This window comes from Lissotriton helveticus, chromosome 1_1, assembly GCF_964261635.1.
Source record: "Lissotriton helveticus chromosome 1_1, aLisHel1.1, whole genome shotgun sequence".
Lineage (NCBI taxonomy): Eukaryota > Metazoa > Chordata > Amphibia > Caudata > Salamandridae > Lissotriton > Lissotriton helveticus.
The window spans coordinates 280,303,189-280,327,710 of NC_136057.1; the positions used below are offsets into that span (position 1 = coordinate 280,303,189).

The 24,522-nt window shown below is 44.3% G+C and overlaps 1 protein-coding gene across 3 annotated transcripts in view; it reads right to left on the reverse strand.

The window, feature by feature from the left end:
* DENND2A (DENN domain containing 2A) overlaps positions 1-24,522 on the reverse strand; it is a 333,243-nt gene that overhangs the window by 164,036 nt on the left and 144,685 nt on the right. For all 3 annotated transcript variants that reach the window (XM_078668189.1, XM_078668188.1, XM_078668186.1), the window contains 3 exons: positions 20,527-20,634; positions 10,618-11,802; positions 726-850 (listed from right to left, as the gene is read on the reverse strand). In XM_078668189.1, the coding sequence (XP_078524315.1) occupies positions 726-850; positions 10,618-11,802; positions 20,527-20,612 (1,396 nt within the window). In that variant the 5' untranslated portion in view covers positions 20,613-20,634. The remainder of the gene's footprint in view (positions 1-725; positions 851-10,617; positions 11,803-20,526; positions 20,635-24,522) is intronic.

Sequence of the window (24,522 nt, forward strand, 5' to 3'; positions counted from 1 at the left end):
AATATTTTCTTATACATGATCCACAGACAACATGTGAGGTTATACTCCATTTACAATATTTCATGTATATGCTCCAGTGTATCAAGATTATAATGTCTCTAGAATAAGTTCATACATATCAAGCGTGGATTTCATATTCTATGTAAAATATATACACACACATATCCATATATACACACATATGTGCGCACACATACATATCTATATATACACACATATACATGCACACATATCCATTTCCATATATACACATATATATGCACACACATATACATATCCATATATACACACATATATATGCACACACATAGAAATATATATATATATATATATATACACACACACACACACATATATATATATATATATATATATATATATACACACACACACATATATATATATATATATATATATATATATATACACACATATATATATATATATATATATATATATATATATATATATATATATATATGTGTGTGTATATGTGTATATATATATATATATATATATACACATATACACATACACACACACACTCTCAGGCAGAAGGAGAAGTTATGCTCCGTATCTTCCTAAATACTACCCACAGACAGCCTGCGTGGTTATACTCGGAATGTCTTCATATGCATTCTCTTCAGACAGGAAGTTAGGCAATTCTTTAATTAGAATATCTTCAGATAAACTCTCAACAGGCGGCATGTGAGGTCATACTGTACCGAGAATATCTTCATATACATTCTCCTCTGAAAGAGTTCGTGTGAGAATCTTGTTCTGCGTGCCCCAGCCAGCTCGATGATTCTCCAGCGCTGACTGCGGTAAATCTTCAAACTCGTATGACTTTCTGACACCCAACCATATGGAAATGGGGAAAAAAACACAGATTTAACAAAATATAATCAATTGTTGTTGCTTCATACACTTCCTATTGCTTGGCCCATTGCGATATACTGCCTAGTCATGGTTGTGGACTTTCTTACGGGAAAAGGAACCATACAAATTGCATACGTGCTTTTTTTTGCCTGGGTAAGTTTGCAACTTCTGAGTCTGTTTTTTTTCACCTTGCTTTAAACTTTGAGACCTCATCAAGCAAGTTGACCTCTGCTTTAGAGTTATACATATATGAAATAAAACAAAACATCTAATTAATGGAAAACAGATCTATGTCCAAAGGGCATTAAAAAGGTTATTCAAGTAGGTATCAGTTACCAATTGCATCGAAAGAACCAATATATCTATATCTTATGTAGAGTACCAGGAGCTTATACAGGCTGGAAAATGTCAGATCATTGACAATCAAGCCATTCATCAATAAATCTAAGTCTCAGGCGACTAATAAATAGCCTAGATGGGATAGAAATGTCCACTGAAAAACAGTTAGTTCACAATCTAGAGTTGTTGATGTCATTTGAAGATTCTTTTGGACTGTGTTGTATACAATTATGTGTACTGTATTCAAATTAAAGCAAATAAAAAACAAATGATTCTGGGGCCTTTCAGAAACACTCAATCTAGTTGACTTGTTTTACTGTCCAAGTCGCTACCCAACTGAGAGCACTACAGTACGAACAAGCATGGTTGAACTGGCTCTGCGAAGGACGCTGGCACCAATAGGTTTCTGCTTTGTACCCAAGGAACATAAAGTGCCCATTAACTCCAGCAAGAGCTCTTTTAAATTGTAATACCACTGCTTCATTCGGAAAATCCAGAGCTTTTGAAAAGGCACAATGGTGTCACTGTTCCCTGGACACTGGCTCACCTTGCCAACACCGCAGATTATGCGGGCACAGAGGCTTATACCATCGCAGTTGGTTGTGTCCAGTTGACTGGTCGACAAAGGGCAATCGGAATAGCATTGAATGAATCCCAAAGGGAAGAAGCTAATATGGAGCCAAATATTTTGCAGATAAATGCACGCCTTTAAATTTGGGCTTCCTTCCATGTTTTATAGCCCTCTTCTTTTGAGCAGTGCAGCTTTTGTAACTACAGCATCGATGTCAAGCAAAGTAGAGTAACCTCTTATCAAGAAACACTTTTTTTTTTTTTTTGCAGAGTTTTATATAGCGCGAACTAGACCCGAACCGAATCAGTTATCAGAGCGCTTTACATAGCACCAGTTACGTTACATGAGGACACAATTTCATTTTTTTTAGGCACAGGGAGATTAAGTGATTTGCCCAGAATCACAGGAGGTTGTTGGCATCGTTACCGAGACTCGAACCCAGATCCCCAGGTCCGAGGTCGAGCGCCTTAGCCGTTAGGCCAACTCCTCTCCCTTTGATTTCAATATATCAAAACATTTCTAAACAGAAGAGATTTTTTAAAAATCAAGTCAGAATTAGTTGATCGGATTTAACATGAAAATATTGGCTTCTCGAGTACATGGGGGAAGCCATATAAATGGATTTTGCCAGTATATGGTCAAATTCCTATTAAAAGCTTAACTTTATAGTAGCCAGGCAAATAGCATATTGTATTGTATTCCACTGCACTACAGGCAAATGAGGATACACCCTCTAAGTTGCACACCAAAACTTGTGCTCCTCTTCTGCACCCTTTGCCAGAGCATTAAACATCAGTATATAAATCTGATCCCACTCCTGGAGGAGCCGTGCTCCTGACCTGCCATCCACCTCCCCGCTACACCGGACCACTTAAGCGTTTTTGGAATTTGTCAGTTGGGTCTTGCTGGAGAGTGCAAACAAACTCAAAGTTTGTGATACTAATGTTTGCAACATTGCAAATGCTATGTAGCCTTAAAACCTTATTCCTTACCCATGCAACATCACAGTGATTTTGAATCAAGTTTTGGTCTGACCCAAAAAAACAATTCAAAGGCATGTTGGGTGAGCATTTGTATGTCCCTTTTCCATTTTAAATGGGGGCTTTCTTGGTTAATCCACCCTCATAAAGAGGACACACATTTTGTATTGTCTTCTCCTCAGGACTTCAGCTCCAAAATCACTTGGATTGAGGGAGTTATGGTATGTCCAACCTCTACAATTTCAGACAAGTCCTTAGCTCCAAGCAATACTTTATTCATCACTCTTCAGCAGCAGTGATTACAATTACCACTCAGCACTGCAGTCAAACATTTTGATTAATTCTGGCTTTCCCCAAAAAATGTAGGAATTATATATACATCTATACAGACAAGTGAAGCCTTTGATTAGAGTCTTCAATTGTTCTCCTCCTGCTTACATTGATAGGAAGGAGATGGGGATTTCACCGATTCAAGAGTGGAAGGGAGAAGTTACAGTACTTTCTAGCACAAACAGATGAATGTAATTGCACTCCTGTATACACTAAATAATTCTCTCTCTCCTTATGGAGGTCGAACTGATGCCTGCGCTAATGGAAAGTGAAAAAACTGAGACCAGGTCAGTCTCAAAGAAGAAAGGGAAAACAGACGTCCTCACTCTGGAAGCAGAAAGAGGAAACAAGACCTTCATGAGTTTCCAGCATAGTGGTAACAAAGGTTTGCTAAATCTCTGGGGATTGCAGAAATGAAATGAAAAGTGAATTTAAAGAACACAGTAAACCCGAGGGTATCTAACAGTGCCCAGTTAATTTAGGATGAGAATAAGCCAGTGTTTCAAGGATTTTTTAAAGTAAACAAAGGAGTCACACTTAGTCATTCTGGCAGTCAGAGCAACCTGACACTCTGCCTCTCAGAAGGAGCAAATCAGAGCTTCTCTGGACAATGGAAAATAGAGGCATCCTTGGTCTCTGTGGACAAAGAGCACATCGAGGATTCCTCATTACCGCATGGGAAAGTTCCTAAAAAAGGATTCCTCTGTCTCAGAAAAGAGAGCTCCTCAAATAAAAGCTCAAAGGGCAAAAGCATGTGGGAGGAACCCTATGCTACTCCTGTCACTATGAAGTAGATGCAAACCAAAGTTTCTTCAGTCTCTACAGAGATGGAGTAAGTTGAGGGATTTAATTTCACAGGTGAGTACGTGCCACAACAAAGGCATCCTTTGTCTTGTAGGAACACGGGCAGACGGAGTTATCTTTATCGTCGGTGAAGGGGACAATCAAGCCTTAGTCAGTCTCGTATGAAGAAGATGCATACAAAACTCCTGTCAAGTGCACCTGCCAGGCCAGAAATATGCTCATATGCTCCATTGACCTATTCACTAAACAAAAGAAATCAACAGGAGGCGAGGCAAACATCTAGGAAAAGGGAACAGAATGTCATTGGTGGCTTTATTTAAAAAAAGAGTAGTAGTCTGTAATCAGGTAAATACCTGCTTTGCTAAACCAAAAGATATTCTTTGAGATCTTCAAATTGATTGGCCCAGAGTGTGGTGTTGCATCTCTTCTGAATTAACCTAACTTGCACTGTTATGTTAAAGTGACTTGTAAAGCGCATGGCTACCTTGTCAGGTTTCCCAGCGCTGGCCTCCTCACCAAGCAAGAGTGCTTTATCCATTAAATCGTATTATGCGGATGAAAACAGCCACATCTTGAAATTAAACTGACATCATATTATTCAGGTGGAACCAGCCAAGTCAATCAATCAATCAATATTTGAAAAGCACGCTAATCATCCTGGGGTAGTGAGAGGGGAAAGGGGTCTGGGGGGAGGGGGGGAAGGGGGGAAGGGATCCCAGGGTTCTTCCGAAACACTGTGAGCGAATTACAAGCTCTCAATGAAAGTGGCAGACCATTCCACAATTTAGGGCCAAGATATGGAAAAGACCAATCGCCATGCCGCGACTTCCTGTTCCTAGGAATCGCTGCCAGATTAACATGGCTTGGAAGCAGAGCGCAGTTAGGCACGTAGTCCTAAACCAGAGATCTTACATACAGAGGCCCTGTATGATCAAGGCACTTATGCATATTTCATACGGTCTCAAATTGGACCCGCTGCTCAATAGGCAACCAGTGCAAAGTACAAAGCAAACTGTCTGTAGAAGTAAGCCCAGGTGGACAAAGAAGCATACAAGCTGCTACATTTTGAACAATTTGAGGCCGCTTGAGCAGAGATTTAGCGACACCCACATATTGAACGTTTCCGTAGTCGTCCATTCTGGATATCACTAAGGTCTGAACAACCGTTTGACAGGCCGAAGCAAGTAGACATGCCAACATTTTCTTCAGCCAGACTTTTGACCACCTGCATTGGAGAGGAGGTCCAGCCCAAAGTAGATGGCCATAGGTGGTGACCCCAGAGATATGAATGATTACCTACTAACAGGGCCTCTGTTTTCTCTGCTTTAGGCTCCAGGCCGAACCTTGGGCCAAACCGACAGGTGCTAAGGACTTCCATATTTCGGTTAGCCTTAGTAGATAAGGACATCACGATTTGCGTATCAGTGGCATGGAAAGAAAGGGTCAGCCCATGGGTCTCCAGAATGACAGCAAGGGGCCTAACATATAGATTGAACAGAAGTGGACTCGGGGGAGCCATGAGGCACCCATCGGGTAACAGATGGGATTTCGACCTGTATACATGTGAATGCACCTGAAAGGTGCAATTATACAGGAAAGCTCTATGCCATGCCAAGGCTGTACCCTGCACTTCCATTCCTTCCAGACGACACAGCAGAGTAGTGATTCACTGTGTCAAATACGGCACAGAGATTTAACAGAATCAATGCCGCTGAACTGCCTGAATCTAATTGGCCACGCAAGTATTCCATGACATCAAGGAGAGCAGACTCAGTGCAGTAACCCTGATTGTTATGGATGCAAAATCAAAATCTGCTCCACATAAGATGGATGTTGCCGATTGACATGCCTTTCCAGCCCCTTAGCTAAGGTAGGCTGAAGAGATATTGGCCTGTAATTTGACCATAAAAGAGGGTCAAGATTGGGCTTTTTTAGTAGGGGGATAGCTAGAGCCCTCTACCTTCTGCTAAGGTGACATTTTGAAGTTTTGTGAATAGCACCATAGTAGACATGGCCAACTTACTCAATATATGCGACGGGGGCACCGATCAAGCAGAGAGCCAGACCTAATGGCAGACAACAAAGCGATGACTGAAGACCCCTCTAGTGGGGCAAAAGCGTTCAATCCACCTGGCACACATGGAAAATGTACATCTGCAGAGGCACTGAATGTAGCAGAAAAAAGTGGCTTGAATATCTTGTATTTTCTTTAATAAAAAGTTAGCAATGTTGTCACATTGCAATGTGTAAGAAGGGCAGTGGAGGCTGTAGAGTTCTGGTTAGACAAATTCTTTAGAACTCCAAAAAGAGTTTTGGGGCAATTATTCACTGCAGAGAGTTCGTTTGAGTAGTAAGTAGCTCTACTGATGCACCAATTTTTTGATAGTCCTTTAGGCCATCCTATAAATGTGTTTGTTCTCCTTACTGAATGATTAGTGCCATTTCATTTCCAGATCTTCACAATATTTTTTCAATTGATGCAAAGCATCACTATACCATCGGTCCAGTGGAAAAATTCTGTGCTCTGCATATAGTAGGAACACAAATTATCTACTGTGGACCTAATCCACATGTCGATACTATCAAGAGTCAATTCAGTTTTATGGGGGCGCACCAAGAAAAAGTCCAAATAAAAAATATATCGCTTATGTACGTAGAAAATGTTCTTTATTTTTAACTCTTTCTCTTAAAATACAGATCAGTCGGCTGATTCGTTTTATAAAACTGTCTGGTGATCTGTATTTTAAGAGAAAGAGTTAAAAATAAAGAACATTTTCTACGTACATAAGCGATATATTTTTTATTTGGACTTTTTCTTGGTGCGCCTCCATAAAACTGAACTAACGATTCTTTATGATCTGGAAAACACAGCAACGCCAAAAAGCAGCTGGCGTTGGGGTTGGCAGCACAAAACCTTAAGGACTTACTTTGAAACTGAATGTTAGGTGCGGCATCATAGTGTCCGCTGCTACGCCTTTTGAGATTCCATACTATCAAGAGTCAACTTCCACTAAATTACTTAGTCTGGGGCATTGTGCTTACGTGATGAATTGAGCTCTGAATAGCCAGCTTTGACTAGTCCTCCCAATGGAATTCATCTGGCTGATCAACGTTTGAGCCCCAGACAGAACGTGAATGCAAAACAGGACCGTAAAATAGTCTGAGCAAGGCAAAGGAAGGGGATAATTAGACAATGTTAATAACATTAGAAAAAAATGGGTCTAAGAAATGCCCTTCTACAGGTGTGGGAATCTTTGCGATCAGCTGCATGTCAAGTGCCGCAAAATCCTTTATCACGGATATAGGCATTTTACACACCAAATCATGAAAATGAATATTAAAATCCCCCAGAATAGTACTACTGCTCTATGAAAATTTGATTTGCTCAACCATGCAATGAGTAATGTTTGAGAATGTGTTCTTTTGAGCCTCCACCACGCAAACACTAGAGCGGAAACATAAGCTTTCCTCTGTCACTGGATATTTTTAAACCCTGGGCTGTCCTTACTCTCAGGGCACATCAAACATACACATAGGTATACAGCAGATGATCATAAATAGAACATTTTACAAAGCCTTGGTATGTTCCTTCACACTATGAGTATTTCAGTGCTTCTCCTTATCCATTCGCTATAGATGCTTTATAAGGACAATCCCCATGATCAAGTTGGCCATGGTTTAATATTTCCTTAAGCAAGCCTGCAGAAGCACTGGATTTGTGTTCCTCATACAGAGGGAAGCACGATTTGATTTATCCAGTGGTGGCTCCTCTGTTAGAGCGGAGTAACATCACCCCACTGCTTAGAGCCAGCAGATTCAAAAATAAAAAATAAAATGATAATACAATTTTAATATCATTTTCTCTTTCATCTTGCAGGCTGCCAGCCGACTCGACCGCATCTAAGGGCAGAGCCATCCTGACGGTCAGCAGCTGCAGCAGGGTGGAGTGTGGTGCATGTCGGTTTGGCCACTTGTCAACATGCGCGCCTAAATCTCTCCAACCCGAGCTGTGTTGCCCAGCCGGGTGGAGAACAGGCATACTGTCCCTGAGTGCGCGCCAAACCAGCCCACTCAGACCAATACCAGCGCTTCTCTCATGTTGGGTATTATTATTAACAGCATGATAGCAGCGTCTGGATTAGTGTTTAGGAGCCTATGCGCCAGCCCATGGGCTGCCAAGACAGGAGCAGATGAGCACTGAGACGGCGGCCGGCAGGTAAGTACTCTTTATTTTTTTCCGTTACTCTTCCCTGCACTGCCTCACCAAACTTGTTTGACAGCAGCCGCCACTTGGTCTACTCCTCCACGGAGAGGGAAAAAAACGTGGGTTACTTGATTTGCTCCCTTGATTAAGTGATTAAGTGATTAAGAATTCCCACCTACATTTTCATATGGCCACAAACTCCAAAGGGCCTTTGCCTGCCTGATCACCATCGATCTAAAACCGAAGAGCTATGCACCTGCTGACTATGCATATGCCTTCATTATTACACATTCTAATACAATCTTATGTTCTGAGAGTGTCTATAAGATGAATCGCTATATGCTAATATGTGCCAATCATGTTATTGGCATTCCTAGGTTCTATTACACTAATCCTTATTGTACATATCATGATATAATAAAATACTAGAGCTATTATAAGTCTTTGATATGTGTGCAGTTATTTCTTGCAGGAGGGGAAGTGATAAGGAGGTGGTTTATATGAAGGGCCACTGGAATGATGAGATTGTGAGGCCATGACATTTTCCACATAATTATAGATTTTACATTTGCCACATTACCCATCATCTGCGGCATAGTCTGCAGATTTTAACAATAAGAAATGTTGTTTCTAGTTCACAAGTTACATAAAAATGCAGCAAAATGTGCAGCCACAGAGTGGAAGGCTCTCTGCAAAGCTTAACTGGTTACCTCTCTGCTGATCATTGCTATATTTAGATTTTAAACTGGTACCAATGAGGGGCAACCAATGCCTAGACAGTGCTAAGAAGTGTAAAAATGTCAAAATAATGAAGTAATAATATCACAAAATGTGCCACCTCACACTGCATAATGTGACTTTCAGTGTCCAATAATTCACTCAAACCTGCCAGATAATTTGTCCCTCCCCTATCGCATAATTTCAGGGGTCCTGAGTATATTTAACTCCCTACAAGTATCTCTGACTGGTATGTTGCTTCTCTATGCAATCCTATCCTGTAACAATAGTGCATGGGTGGGCCTGTGAGATACCGGTCTGGTGTTCAAGCTTAGCAGGGTGACCAGAAATACCCACAAATCCGGAGGGCTATGGGAAATCTATCGGAGGTATTCCTAAAATAATGTGGCACGAGACAATATGAAACAACTAAACAAACAAATAAAACATGATAATATTGCAGGTCCGAAGGAGTAAACCATACTGAGCCATGGATGACTATGCTTAAATCATAGTTCATCATGAAAGCAGAGCTGGAAATATAGGGTGGTCAGATTAGGACATCTTGCATTGCAACTCTCCACTTTAAAGGAAGGAAGCTTTTTGTTTACCCACTTCCCAATAATGTTGAACATATTTTTGTTCCCCTTTTTCAAACGAAAATGCGCCGATATCGGTCTGCTGCATTTGATTCATGCGGTGACCCTCTAATTAATGAATCTAGAAACACCTTGCTTGGGTCCGGCCGCACAAGCGGAGCTACACGTTTGTGTGAGACGGGCATTTCTGGGTTTGAGTCTTCCCCATATGTGCAAATAGACTGGTCTTTCTGCTTACCAATGGTCCTGTGTAAAACTACATATGGCTGATTATGTTCATGCCTTACCTAGGACAGAGGAATCTTTACCTTCAGATCTAGGAATAAGGAAGTTTTTCTGTTTTATTTTCTAGCTACATGGGATTTTCACACTACTTCCCTAGCCTAGAGGCATATGATGAGCTATGCTGCATTTCCTCTGCTCTCATACACATCTTTTTATTGCCTACGTTGAAACTCAAATGCTGGTTCGACTTCTGCATCACGAGATTGCAGAGACCTCAAGTTTGCACTTCCCCAGTTGGAATCAAGGAAGCCTCGATCTTCCATTTCCATCTGAAATGCAATATTCTGTCTCCTCCCTTCCACATCCAGCACTTGACAGGTTTTGATGTGCCAGCCCACACAGGACTGATGAACCTTTAGTCTGTCACACCACCTTGCAGAAGCTGTTCCACACCTTTGCTAACCCAACCTGGTAGGAAAGCAGCTTTAAATGGTCCCTTTGTGATCTTGTGTGAGGAATTGGTGCCTCTATTCATCAACATGATTTTTAAGGCTCTTCCATATGCCACCATACCTAAAGCGGAGGAGCCCAGCTGCTCAACGTTTTTTTTATAAACACAACTGATGGAGTGCGAAGCCTGATGTACCACTGGCAATATAACGTATTAATGAAGAATTGAAAATGAGAAAAATATTAGTTTTCTTTTTTCCCTTCTTTCTCTGTCCTTCTTCCCTTCCTCTCTTTACTTTCTTCCTTCTGTAGCTTAATCTCTCACCCCTCTCTTCCCATCTCTCTTCAATATTATATACAAGTATTGTTTGCTATTGGTGCATGTATCATAATCAACGTTTTTATCTCCATAGGGGTATATGCTGGACTTGCATGTCACTGTATTTGCTGTTACTTCGCAATTCTTAATTTTATCACTAAAATAATTCATACACAAAAAAGGAAGTGAAGTCAGATCACCTGTGATCAGCATTCGTCTTGTGCTTTCCATTCCAACGCCTTCTGCTCACTGCTGGAGGTGGGGACGACGGGAGAGGGGGAGGAGGTATTGAGGGCAGAGGGGGTAAGATTCTTTTCTCCTTCTTAAAGCCAGCGGTCTGTCTTGAACCCACCTCCTCTTCCCCATCATGCCTGAACGTCCGGCGGGGCTTTGGGAGTGGGTTAATGAAAGGTTTTTGATCTGGGACCGCTGGTTCTGTGTAAGCGTTCTCCAAATTGCACTCCCGCCCCCTTAAGCCAGAGGCTTGTGCTTTCTCCAAAGTGCCAAAGATGGGATCATCAGCTCGCACATCGTTGTTGAAGGGTTTCCTCTGCTGGCCAGTGCCGAGCCTGTCCTTGCCACCTGTAACACCTTGTTCTTCCCCCACCTTCTCCTGAAGGCCCTGTGGGGAATAGTAAGTACCCGGAAACTGAGCTGGAACTTCAGCAGGTCCATCTTTTAAGACCTGCTCAAATATTTTTACTTGACAGAGCACAGAAGGAATGTCTTTCTCCACTTCCCTTTTATCTCCACCTTTCCTATCGGTGCCTTTTCCAAGACCAGCCTGGCCTTCATCTCGCTTTTCTTTCCATTCCAGGTTCTTATCCAAACCTTTGGTCTTTGAATCATTTTCTTTGCTTTCCAGTTCGCAACTCATGAGTCTCCTGAGTGGCAAATTCCTACACCCCACTTTCTTTTCCGTTATCAACGGAATGACCGGGTCCTCTTTCCTCCCAAGTTCTCCTTCCTTCCTGGAGAGGAGCAAGGATGGCGTCTCACTTTTCTCTTCCCACTGCGATATCTTGTCCTTAATGTTGCACACCTTCTTCACATTGGCTTTGTTGGGAGGTGGTGGCCTGTGTGGTGTCCCGAGCTGACTTCGAAGGATTTTACTGGGCTCTTTCACCCCCAGATCCATAGTGGGTTCACTGATAATCATTTTCTGCCTCAGCATGTCCCGGTCTGGCACAACCAGCCCCGGAGGTCTCAGCAGGTTAGCCAGCACCTTCAATGGGCTCCGAGGGGGTGCAGGATCCTCTCCAATCGCAGCGGCCTCGTCTCCAGAAACAATGGCAGTGCTGAAGCAGTTCTCACGAGAAGAAACAATCCAAGGTCTTCCAGGTTCCTTAACAACTGCTGAACATTTTCTATCCACAAAGGCGAAGCTAGAAAACAAAAGCGAGAAAACAAAAAAAGGCAGATTACCATCAGTGAAAACTTTTAGCACAGTGCTTGCTTTCCCTAGGGGCCCTGCTCTTTGTAGGTCATGCAGCCACAGGGCCCACAAATAACATTGCATCATTTTTGCAAATCGCTGAACTAAACCAGGAACACAGCCATAAACCCCGGTTACAACATTCATCTTCAAACTCTAAAATTAAGCCATCATTTGACGTGTTTTCAAGGCTCCTCCAAGGCAACATAGAAACAGGATGGGTGAACCACGGTCATCTCTCTTACAGAACCATACACCGTTTAGTTAACCAGACTTACACAAACCATGCACACAGCAAACTCCACAAGACTGCTTATGAAAACAGGGCGACGCAATGGTTCTGGTCCAAAGAGACCCTTTCCTTGTATTCAAAGTTAACACACAAAAGCAGAGTGTAAACGCGGCCATTGACAACAACAGCTACAAACAGCAACATCAAATAAGAGGATGGAACCTGGGAGAAACAATCAGCTATTTGGGGAACTTTCAGCTCTCCGTCTTTTGCCCTCATGTCACCAAAAGACGTTCACATCCTGTGGAAATTACTTGTGTCTCTGCCTCCATCACTCAAAGCCACCCTGGATCAACATGAAGAGTACAATGTAGAGCACATACTTTTACAAGTCAAATACCAAATTCTTCCATAGGGGACACTCTATAGGGAGAAATGTGAACGGCATTTAAGAGCTTTAATGCACTTTAGATGCAAAGCACATCTGACGATCAGTGAAGAAAGCAGAGTGCCTGAAGGAACAGTAGCCTTCCTGATGGCACACAACTTAGGCCCTCATTACGAGTAGCCTCTTAATTCCAGTGGGGCTGGTATCAGCAGTTACCCACCTCACCTGAGTTATGAGATTCGCAGATCTCTTACATTTTACCTGAAGATTTCAGGAGCTAGAAGTGAGTCAAAGTCTGGCATAAAATGAGTAATTACTGAGCAGATTGGACCTGGAATTGCCGTTTACCCCTGGTAATTCCTCATTTCTTAATGGGCCCTTGGGAGACAATTCATAATGAGCTGGACTTTGCGCACCCGGGACTTATCAGTACACCTGGTATCAGTAACTCAGATAGTGGGAAAATCTAGCCTGTTTACCGGTTTACTGATCTTTCACGCTTTTGGGTAAGTAGAAGGGTAGGTCCCAAAATCCTAGTAGTGCAATTACTTTACTACTATTCAACTTCTGATCTGATGTATTTCGTGCTTAGGTGTCTGCTCAGGTGGCATGGATGTGGTGTAATAATTTTGTAATGTCAACTAAAAGCTTGATGCGTGTGGTTTACAAATGCTGGGTGCTGCTGTATGTGGTTCTTGTCAAAGCGGTTGCTGCATAGGCTGTTTGGGCGAGGGTTCCGATTGGTTATTAGGCCTAGGGTTTCCTATTGCACTTTGGGATTAGGGCTTTGATTGGCTGTTAGGGCTAGGAATGTGATTGGTGAATAGGGCCAAGTCTCCCATTGACTCTAGTTTTTAGGGTTAGGGTTCTGATTGGTTAGGGCTATAGTTCCATTGGGCAATAGGACAATTTTAAGCATAGGGTTCAGCGCATCTTATCCAGGGCGTCAAGGCTAAGGGCGGAGAGGACCTGGGCAGTTACCTGTTGTGCTGGGCGCAGAGGACAAGGGCAGTTCCCTGTTTGGGTCAGGCCTAGGGCCAGAGATGCTGCCAATTTTCACTTACGAGCTACCACCTCTAAATCCACCAAAATCCAAACACAATATCAGCAAAGGCATTCTACTCATGCACCACAACAAACCTCACACAGATTTCAATGTGTATTGTACCACTACAAAACCCCACAAACCACACCTACACACAATTCTACACCAACTACAAAACTTTGGCACCTGCATTCTCACACAAAACATACCTCTGTCCTACACCACTAACATCATCAATACAACACAAAGCCACATTATACTAAATGTAATGCATCCAGATACACACTCCCTGTTCAAACAAAACACCAGCTCAATCCTCTACTTGCTCCCAACAGATCCCCTTTTATCATGACAAAACCTATACTAAGCCTCCCATCACCCCATCCACCAACACCTGCCTCCCCTTTTTGCCAATTACCCACAACCATACAATCCCTGCACACCACTCCGGCATACACATTACCGGTTCCAGTGATTAAATCTAACACAAACACTCATAACTCTTGTCCATACCCTCTTACCCACCACATACTCGTCTTCAAAACACATCATCACCACCCCTATATTATTCAAATACCACTCACCAACAGTACTGCACATAGAAATAATACACAGAAAACCACTACATCAATATCTCCTCTCACTACTCCAAAAAAAACACACACAAATCTCAATATATTATATTCATTACACATATATTTCCTTACTACGTGATCATCTATCTATATATTTATTTAGTTATTCCTATTGGACAAAGAAAAAAATACTCTTGAAAGCTTTTCTCTGTCCTACCATCACCCAACATATTTATCAATGTATCCTCTAGCATCACTCTCTCAGCTCAAACCCTACCACAATGATCTCCAAAAGCACCCTTCCTAGACTCCATCCCCCTCTCCACCTCCTGGCTCACCCCAAACATCTGTTTACTTCTATGGTCTTCCAAACAACCCTCCTGCATGTTATCTCTCCTTTGACTAGTCCCAAACATTTTTCTACTGATTCTCTTTCTCCCTAATCCCCGCCAACATATTCCTCCCTCCTCCATATCTTTACTCATCCAAGACCTCAGCTTACTACTATGATCTCCCAATTAACACTTCTGGTATTCTTCCCTCTTCTATCCTTCCACTACTCTATTCAATACAACAAAGAGACTCATGTCCACCGCTCAAATTAACTCGTACCTCCCTATACTAATACTATACGCATATTTCCCTATATTAATACACTACTTATCATTTTGGTTTCTACTCGCTGAAAAGCACTTTGATGCCTCATCAGGGGTAGTAAGTGCTATATAAATACAATTATAATGAAGGCCTAAAGTGTTAAGAAGACTTGCAAGGCAATGCTAGACCTCTAAACTGCATCTATAACTGATTAATCTGCATATCTACTCTCCAATAAACTGTCCTGGTCACTACCACAGGTTTTGGCAAACGGATGTGGACGTCTCAGAGATTCAGGATTGGTTAGACGTTTCTTGGTGAAGTTCGAGGTTATTGGTACCAAAGCAAAGATTACACTGGCAGTATGGAAATAGACTGACAGCTGGTGTCTGTCTGGAGCCGTCTCAGTAATCCATCTACGGCTTACTGTGTCTGAGGTCCATTACTGCTTGACAGGTGGCTGTGCTGCTAGCAGCAGCTTGTCTGCCTGCAACAATAACATTTAATGTTCCTCTGTTGGAGTTCAAGCTCATGCTATAGAATGTCTTAATCTTAAAGGTGAATCTACAGTAAGAATCCCTTTATTATAGTTACCCATACGAGCTCCATCCCTGGGGCTGGGAAACCAAATGAACTACAAATGCTCTACAGTCAAAGAGATCAGCCACTCGAATATGCTATGATCATAAACAACACCATAAAGGGGACTGCAGAGCTGCTCAAAGCTGCCAGCCCACCGAAACCATCATCTGTGCATCTCGCACACCTTCTCATCCACCACACCGCTGTGTCCCACAACATAACCGCACCTTGTGGTCATCACATACAAAACAAAGACAACACCCTTTCAATCACACACCCTACATGGCGTAGCTTGCTGCCCATTTAGGGAAAGTGCTGCAAATAGAATATAGAGATATCAGCCCCCTGAGGCCTAATGTGGAGAAGTGTGGCTCACTGGTTAGAGGAGGTAGACCCGGACGCTGAGATCAGGCCCGTGACCAGGGTTCAATTCCCGACGCGGCAGGGTCTTGAGCCCAAAATGTCCACGGACTCGGTAATTCTCGCTTCGGTGCCTACTCGAATCACAGGTTCACACTCTGCAACTCTGGGCAATAGCTTGCTTAATCTCCACAACGGCCCCCTGCGGCGGGATGCCTGGCTTTCACCTTGGGGATACCCAGTAGGGGCTATCTCACAGGGAAAAACCAGGACGGGTTCCCAATGCAAAGCGCTTTGAGACCTGGCGGTGATATTGCGCTATATAAAAACCCATCCATCCATCCATCCTAATAATTAGCATAGTGGTATTAAGACAGAAGCCTGGGCAGAGCCAGAGGAGGCATCTGTGCAGCGCATAGATAAGAGGTCCAAAGCATTCATGGTCTAAAAAAATATTTAAAAAACTTAAACCTACATTACCATCCAATTAGTAACAAAGATTTAGAGCTTCATTTAACATTTGGCAGAGCCCTCCTTCGGCGAAAAAGATGGTTCTTCCCCCAACACAATTAGGGCAGCTGCTAATTCGCCATAGGGCCCTCACTGTCCGCGCATCATGAGGCAACATTATGATGGCATGTGAAAGTCAAATTTGACAAAAGTGCACCTGGGGGCAGATGGTTATTTAGAGGGCTAGTGAACCACAGGCATGCACTGATTGAACAGTATCATTGGCATCCTATTCCACCCCTACGCCTACCATCCAAACTCCACCTGAAAAAGAGACCTTACTCTAACTCCATCAAACCTCTGTCAAATCACTTCTGATTCACTAAAAGGAGAAACAGGAGTTAAGACCATAGGGACATTTTGTAATGAACACAGGCACAGTAGTTTGATCAGGCTTTAACCGTGGGATTTCCGTCCGATTACTATATTTAGGCATCTAGTTTAATCTATAACATGTTCGGACTAAATAAGCTTTGAATCACTATATAAGCTGCTTTTTCAGCAAATCGGCTACTGTGGTCCCTTTAGACCAGTCAACAGTTTTTTATGGGACACTAACATGGGCTGATACTGTGCCATATAAAGGTCCACAAACGCCAAATGTCTCCTATTGCCCTACCCACCACAACAGAGATTCAGAAGCTGTGCATGAGGGGGAAGAGCAAGACCTATTTTCGCCTTGACAGTTCTCTCAGAAATTAAAGGCTACGGTTCAACATTGACACATTTCTTTCTAGTTACAACATTCTAAACCAACATACTTTTAAGTTGGATTTTGCAAATGTAACTTGCAATTCGGATAATTGGAAAGGAATGTACAAGGACAGAAGAACTACAAATTTTGAGGTGGATCACACAGTTCAGTTGCTCTTTAAGCATTTTGGAGAGATATAGGGAGACACACTTCTACTGCCAACGAGCACGGTGTGGGTGACATCCCCAAAAGCTCACTTCACATGGAGCCTGAATGGGCAACAAGGCCTCTGTCTGAAGGTGAACTTTACAACACCGGATTCTGAAATAGGCAGCACGTTTACTCATCAAACTTCAGCAATGTCACTGCCTGCCCTCATTGTGGACAGTGAGCAAGTGACCAAAGCTCTGTGATCGCACTGAACATCTTCAGCCATTTCCAAAACATTTCTGAGCCTTAGTGGCAGAGGCAGCGAGCATTCTAGTCTGCAAACGGGGTTGACTCCTGGTCAGTCACAAAGGGATCAATTATAAGAGATTATTCTGAGTTCATCTATCGAAGTGACCACTATAAACAGCACAGTCCCAGCTCTGACCACCTGATAATTAAATGAGTAATTGTTGCGGCATGCTGAGATCATCGCCAGTGAACCTCACCCTGGGGATTTGTGCTCAGCGACCAGAGGAGCCGGTGCAGGAATGAGCTAGTACGAAAGAGGCTTGAAGGTGAATTCTGATGTGCACTGAATCGCCATGAACCTTGGGCACAATGAAAAGTCCCCGGTACTCAACTCAACAGTCCGTGCCTATCAGACATGTTCTTGAGCTATACTGGGGACTTCATGTCGGAGACCGTTCTTCTTCTCACTGGAATTAATGATCTCTTTAAATTTCGACTGCCCACAACAATGCAAGTGGTCTGAGACTACTACTGAGATAATGAGATGTGTTTCTGCAGAGGTCAAACCAGCAGTACATTCCCTCTCCAGAAAAAGAATACACGCTGGCAAGATATCAAATGTTGACGGGCACAATTTTAGGACAACACTGGAGATTTTGGATCCTGTTTGGTAACAACATATTCCTAGGCTTGAAGGGCCTGTGACAGGACACATCAGAGAAGATACTGTACTCAAAGCAAAATTTGTGGAAGCAAGAACTTCTTCGAGCTATTTCTCGTGATACACTAGTGGTGTGGTTGTAGTTTGCAATGAAATTGAAGATGCAAGGCTTTTAGCTACTGGGTCTGCAAGAGACCACCACTAAGATGACCACATCCTGCTGGAGCTGGAATGTCTGAACTCAACTGGAGAAGCTCTTTATCTTCTGGGCGTGCTTTACCTAATAAACTTATGAGGGTTTATACCCCCCGAGGGGAATCTCTCACAATTCTTACACAAGTTGAACGGATTCACTGTTTATAGAGCATGGAAGATCACGGTCTCCAAGAGTGAGAAGAACAGTAGTCTTGAAAAAATTATACCACAGCTTCCTACAAGAGCAGACAGGATGGCTTCCTACAAGCACCTGGATGGGGCCAGGGCCTGCAAGGGCTGAGAAGACAAACCGCTATCTACAAGAGCCGGAAAGACCAACCGCTGTCCACATGAACTGGGAAGGTGCCTGCCTGCAAGAGATGGGATGGCCACAACCTAAAAGCAACTCGATAACCGCTGTCTACTGCATCGGAGGTAAAGCCTGCCTCCTACAACTTAGGTGAGAGCAGCCTACTATTGCCTCTTGCAGTGTGTTTCCTTACATGGCCATTGCAGATAAGAAGTTGAGGGAGGCAACTGTTGAAAACTATTGTTAAATACCAGTAAGGGACAATGATTGGCTTTGGACACAATACTAGACCCTAATGTCCTCTGTACATACATATTAAATACAGTGATGGCAGACTTCAGGAACTATGGTTACTGCACACCTGTCAAAAAAGCCTTACACACTTTATTTGACCTCACCCGCTCGTTAGCTCCCAGCACTTTCAATTAGTCCGATTATGAGCCTTTTATTGTGCCCGGCTGTGAAGTATTTCAACCAGTGAAATTTCTGTTTTAACAAGAACCTTTTATTGTCATTCTCATTTAATATCGCTTGATTTCTCATGCCGACTGGAGGCGAGAAGGCGGCAGCTGACAGAAGCCAAGGGCAGAGGACAGCTGCCAACTGGATCCAAGATGAGATGGCGCCTTCAGACAGGAGCAGAGATGAAGGCTGCCTATAGAAGCAGAGATGACGGCTGCCTACAGAAGCAGAGATGACGGCTGCCTACAGAAGCAGAGATGACGGCTGCCTACAAGATATGGTATGACAACGGTCTTCAAGAGGCTGGATGCCACCACTGCCTACAAGAGCTCATACTAACAAATACTGCTAACAAAAGTGGAGAGATAGGACGATTGCCATCTATTAGAGCTGGGATGACTCACTCCTCTATCCCACAAGAGCTAGGGTGATCCTCCTGCCCACAAGAGCTACGTTGATCCTCCCGCCCACAAGAGCTAGGGTGATCCTCCGGCCCATAAGAGCATAGATGACCTCCCTACCCCTTTCCCATAAGAGCTGGGGAGACCCCCTTTCCCATAAGAGCTGGGGCGACCCCCTTTCCCATAAGAGCTGGGGCGACCCTCCACTGCCCAATACAATTGGAGTGGCCCTATCTCTGGGAGCTGGTGTGACTACTGCCTGCCGTGCTACAGCAGGGGGCGACCGCTCCCTGCCCGCTACAGCAGGGGGCGACCGCTCCCTGCCCGCTACAGCAGGGGGGGACCGCTCTCTGCCCGCTACAGCAAGGGGGGACCGCTCTCTGCCCGCTACAGCAGGGGGCGACCGCTCTCTGCCCGCTACAGCAGGGGGCGACCGCTCTCTGCCCGCTACAGCAGGGGGCGACCGCTCTCTGCCCGCTACAGCAGGGGGCGACCGCTCTCTGCCCGCTACAGCAGGGGGCGACCGCTCTCTGCCCGCTACAGCAGGGGGCGACCGCTCTCTGCCCGCTACAGCAGGGGGCGACCGCTCTCTGCCCGCTACAGCAGGGGGCGACCGCTCTCTGCCCGCTACAGCAGGGGGCGACCGCTCTCTGCCCGCTACAGCAGGGAGCGACCGCTCTCTGCCCGCTACAGCAGGGGGTGACCGCTGCCTTTGAGACCTAAGGTTATTAATGCCTGCAACAGCCAAGACAACAACAACGTGCTACAGCTAGGGTATAGACTTCCTGCTGCAGCCAGGAGGACGCTTACCTATGGCAACTCCGATGAGCACTTCCTCCTTGAGCAGGGCTGACTGCTTCCTGTAGTAGCTGGGATGGCTGCTTCCTGCTAGAGCTCTGGGATTCCATAGGCCTACCAGAGCTCAGACGACCACTTCCTAAAGAGCTCCAAGCCTACCTCACAGCCCCCTTTCAGGCAAGTGGGCTGCCAGCCCACAGCTCTGCCATGCAGTTCCACCCCATTGAGAATTTCCAAGACGGTGAGGCTAATCAGCAAGGAATTTAAAAGCATGTTGCTTATCTAAGCTTTGTAAACATTCATATATTTATTAATGTAGGAACAAAGTGTTTGAGAAATAGGATGTATCACATAAGCTAACCTAAAGACAAAAAAAAAATCACGTTGATGTTTACACATGAAGAACCCATTAGCAGCTGAAATAGTTTACAGACTGATGAAAAACTAGAGAACAGACACTCTTACCTCTGGAGTGGCAACTGCACACGCGTCTCGGGTGACTTGTTCCCTATTGCTGCCGCGCCAGTTCTCATGGCGTTAGCACAAGGCATGGTGATGATTCACCTGCGGGAACTAAACAGAAAGAAACAGGTCAAACCAGACAGGGCACTCTGCCATTACCCAATTTTAAACATGCGAGATGAAAATCACTGACTGGCTGGCAAAAAGTCACAGAGTTTGATGGCAGAAAGAGCACCAAAAAAAAAAAAAAGACCTTCATCAAACTTTGTGGCACTTTAACATTCTAATCATTGCACAGTTCATGACACCAGAATGAAGGCCACCACTGATGAAGTGAGCCATGTCAAGGGCCCACCCACAAAAGCAATGCCAAGTGCACCCTGGTTCACATCAGTCATGTCAAGCACAGAATGTACATGACAGTCTTATATCTAACAGACCTGAGCTACCTCTGCAAGCCAAGAACAGAACCGCCAAATCAAGAGCTCCCTTCAGCCACAGCCAAGCCAGAGTATATGCAGCCTTGCCAGGAACAACTCATGGCACCCGCAAACCTCATCCACCATGCCAAACTCAGACCGGAGAAAAGTGTAAAGCCTATGTAAACTACTGTGTCCCATCAGCCGGGGAAAGCACACACTGATCGACAGCCACCATATTAAGTTCACAGCTGAACTGCATCAGTCAAAAACTGAGGCACGACTTGCAGAGTTTCATGAAAGTTGGCTTTGCTACCAAAGATGCGCCATAAATAACACCAGGGCATGGCTGGAAGTCACTGACAAAAAGAAGCCACACTCCCCAAATCATACCACACAGCTTCATTGAGAAATGGCCTATTTTCCCCAAGTAAGAAAGGCAACTGGCAGCCCACTACACAAGGGCAACTGAGCAGCCAGCGTGAAAGTTAAGGCCACAGCCATTGGCCTAGCCACAAGCTTGTGCATAACACAACAGCATCGGAAACTAGCATTGGCAAAGCCAATAGATCACACTTTTAGGGCCTCTATTGGCTTTGCCAATGGTTTTAGCCATGCTTCACAGCATCCCGTATGCTGTGCAGCGTGGCTAATAAATAAGAAAGAAAAATGGCCTACACATCATTTTGTAAGCAAGCAGACCAAGCATGCGCGCCAAATGATGATAGCGTTTTTTTAGGTCGAACCTGGACAGCGTGTGCACTTCTATGCAAGGCATGCTGCATTCAGGTAGGGACTTGAACCTCCGCTCATATTTTTCATTGGCTTGGGTCATTGTCCACTGAAACTGACTGTTCGTTGGTCAATAGGCTTAGTAGTCCTTCCTTAGTACCACCTGGTCTCATTTTGTAACCTCCATGGCGACACTCCCTCTTATGTGTGTTGTTGCTCAATGGGCTTTAATTACAGCCTCCAGTCACTATTTTCTCAAATAGCTTTGTCCTGCCTGCTGTTGCAAGCAGGACACGCTCTCTCCTAACGCTTTAAAAAATATATATTTATTGCACGGGCACCGAACGCATTTGCAATGCAATGGGTCTCGCATTTACAAGAGTTTAAGCTATTGACATTGTAAATGACAATGCCTTTTTATTTATCTGTTTTAAAAAACACAGAAATAAAAGGCATTGCCATTTACAATGCCAATAGCTCAAACTCTTGCAAATGTGACACCTATTGCATTGCAAATGCTTTTTTTCTTTTGGTTTAGAGACCCGAGTTGGATCACTAAACAATAAAAATAAAAAGTAATGCAAGCTGCAATAAGGGTGGGAGATGCTAAACAGAGGGCGGAATCATGGAAGGCAGGGAAACAACAGGAGTGTGGGGGAAGCAACACATGGGTGTGTGGGGGGCACAAAGCGTGCGTGTAAGGGGAAGCAACAAAGTGGGTGGAGGGAAACAAATGGAGACAGAGCAACCTGGAGAGGTTGGAAGGGAACAACCAAGAGAGCCTATTATGGAGCTGAGGAGAGCACACAATTGAGAAAGCATCAAGAGCATCATAGAAGAGCCAGGAAGAGCATCATAGAAGAGCCAGGAAGAGCAACACAAGCACAACAGAGAGGGAGACGTACACTAGGGAGGCAGCTGGAAAACACTTGCATCTTTGTAGAATGCTTAAACAAGAAGAAACAAGCATTGGCATAGCCAATAGGTCTCGCCTTTGAGACCTTATAAGTGTTTAGCCATGCAACGGTTGATGTTGCACCAAGGATATTGTGTTGCATAACTAAATACTTATAAGGTCCCAAAAGCGAGACCTATTGGCTAATCCTATCACACACGCTGGTATCACACCACAAACATTCTTTAATACTAGGCCTTCTGACTAAGAGGTGGAGGCCCTACTCAGTCCCAATTGCATCCAAGTAGGTGTTATAGAAAACCATACATACATAAATAACGTAGTAAATTAAAGGATGTAACGAATAGATCAAAAGGGGGAAAAGTATTGGAAGTGTGCTCACGAAAATAATGGAGGGGGAGGATGTAAGGTGGACAGTTAAGAGATCTCCGAGGCAGGAGCCAAAGAGGAGAAAAACAAAGAGAGATGAAACTAAGATACAAATGTGCCCAGAGGCCACTGTGGAGTAGTTAGTAGCACTTTACAACAATCCTGCATAAAACAAATTAAACTCAAATAAAGGGAGGGGGTGAATGCTTGAATTGGTGCCCTCTGGAAAGCACTCCATCCATATCTTCTGAAAGAAAAACAGGATTAAAGTAAAGAAATCCCATTAAAATAGTAATGGGCGGAGTCAGGGTGCTAGAAAAAAATATGTCAACAGTCAGGGAAACAAGTATACAGTTGTCAGAATGACTTGCAGTAAAATGCAGTACATGATACGTGTAGACCTTAAATTGTGTATATTATTTGTACAAAGCGCTGGCGCTACCCAGGGCGGCTTCAAAGCGCAGCTTTGTCTACTCACAAATCACTGAACTCTGAAGTCTCTCACTCTCCTTCTCCACTCCGTCTCAGACAGTCCTGGTGAGGTGCCTTAGTTCAAGGGCTTGAGTGCGTACACGCCGTGATTGCCCGCAGCGCGTCAGAATTCAGTGGAGCCCAGTAAACCCCTCATTAAGCTGTTTTGGTGCATGAATTTAAGAGCGGGTGGGGCACGAGGCTGCCTAGGGTCTTTAATTCCTAGCTTCTGGCGCAAGGTGGTGTTGTGACTGAGAACACTAGAGTTCAAGTGTCTGAGGTCATTCCAACATCCGCGGCTGTCACTAGGATCTCTTCAAGTGACAGCTTGAAAAATAGCTTTTTTAAAGCGGGAGGAAAGGGCTCCCACTTGGCACTGGGCACAGACACACGAGGCGACAGCCAAGTTTAAAAGAGAACATGTGAGGGGCATCAAAGCAAGCGACCCAGGCCTGGCCATGGAAATGTGATGACAGAGAAGTGCCCTGAGCAGCTGACTCCAGGCAAAGAAAAGACCCGAAGGGATCCAAGCGCACACATCCAGGATAAAGTGCAGCTTCATTGTGATTTCTTTTTGACACTGTGGACCCCGTCGCACATCTACTCCCAGAGGGTTAGGAATGTTACACATGCTTAATTCAGAGTAAAGTCCGGGAGCAGTCGCAGGAAGCTGCGACGAGAACAGCTTGGCAAACACGGTTATTTTGTGTGCAGTAATTGGAAAGGAAGGCGTGCCTGGTTCAAGAGCTGAGCGGCAGCATGGAGTAGAGCTGGAGGCCCGGTCGAAAGAAAAGGGGCATGGCCACAGGCTCAGCAAGGGTGACGGTGAGCATAAGGAGGCCGCGTGTGAAAGGCTGCCAATTGGAAACGGATGGCACCCTGCGCACTCTCGGAGCAAGCAAATGCACACAGCTCTTTTCAAGCACTCGTGCGTGTGCTGGCATCCACCTTGCGGGAGTGAGCAGTGGCGGCGCGAGAGCCATATGTTTTCAATTACCATGCGCGCCGCTGCTCGCTTCCGCAAGGTGGATGCCAGCACAAGCACAAGTGTACTTGAAAAGGAGATGACCGATTTCTAAAAGGTCGTCTCCT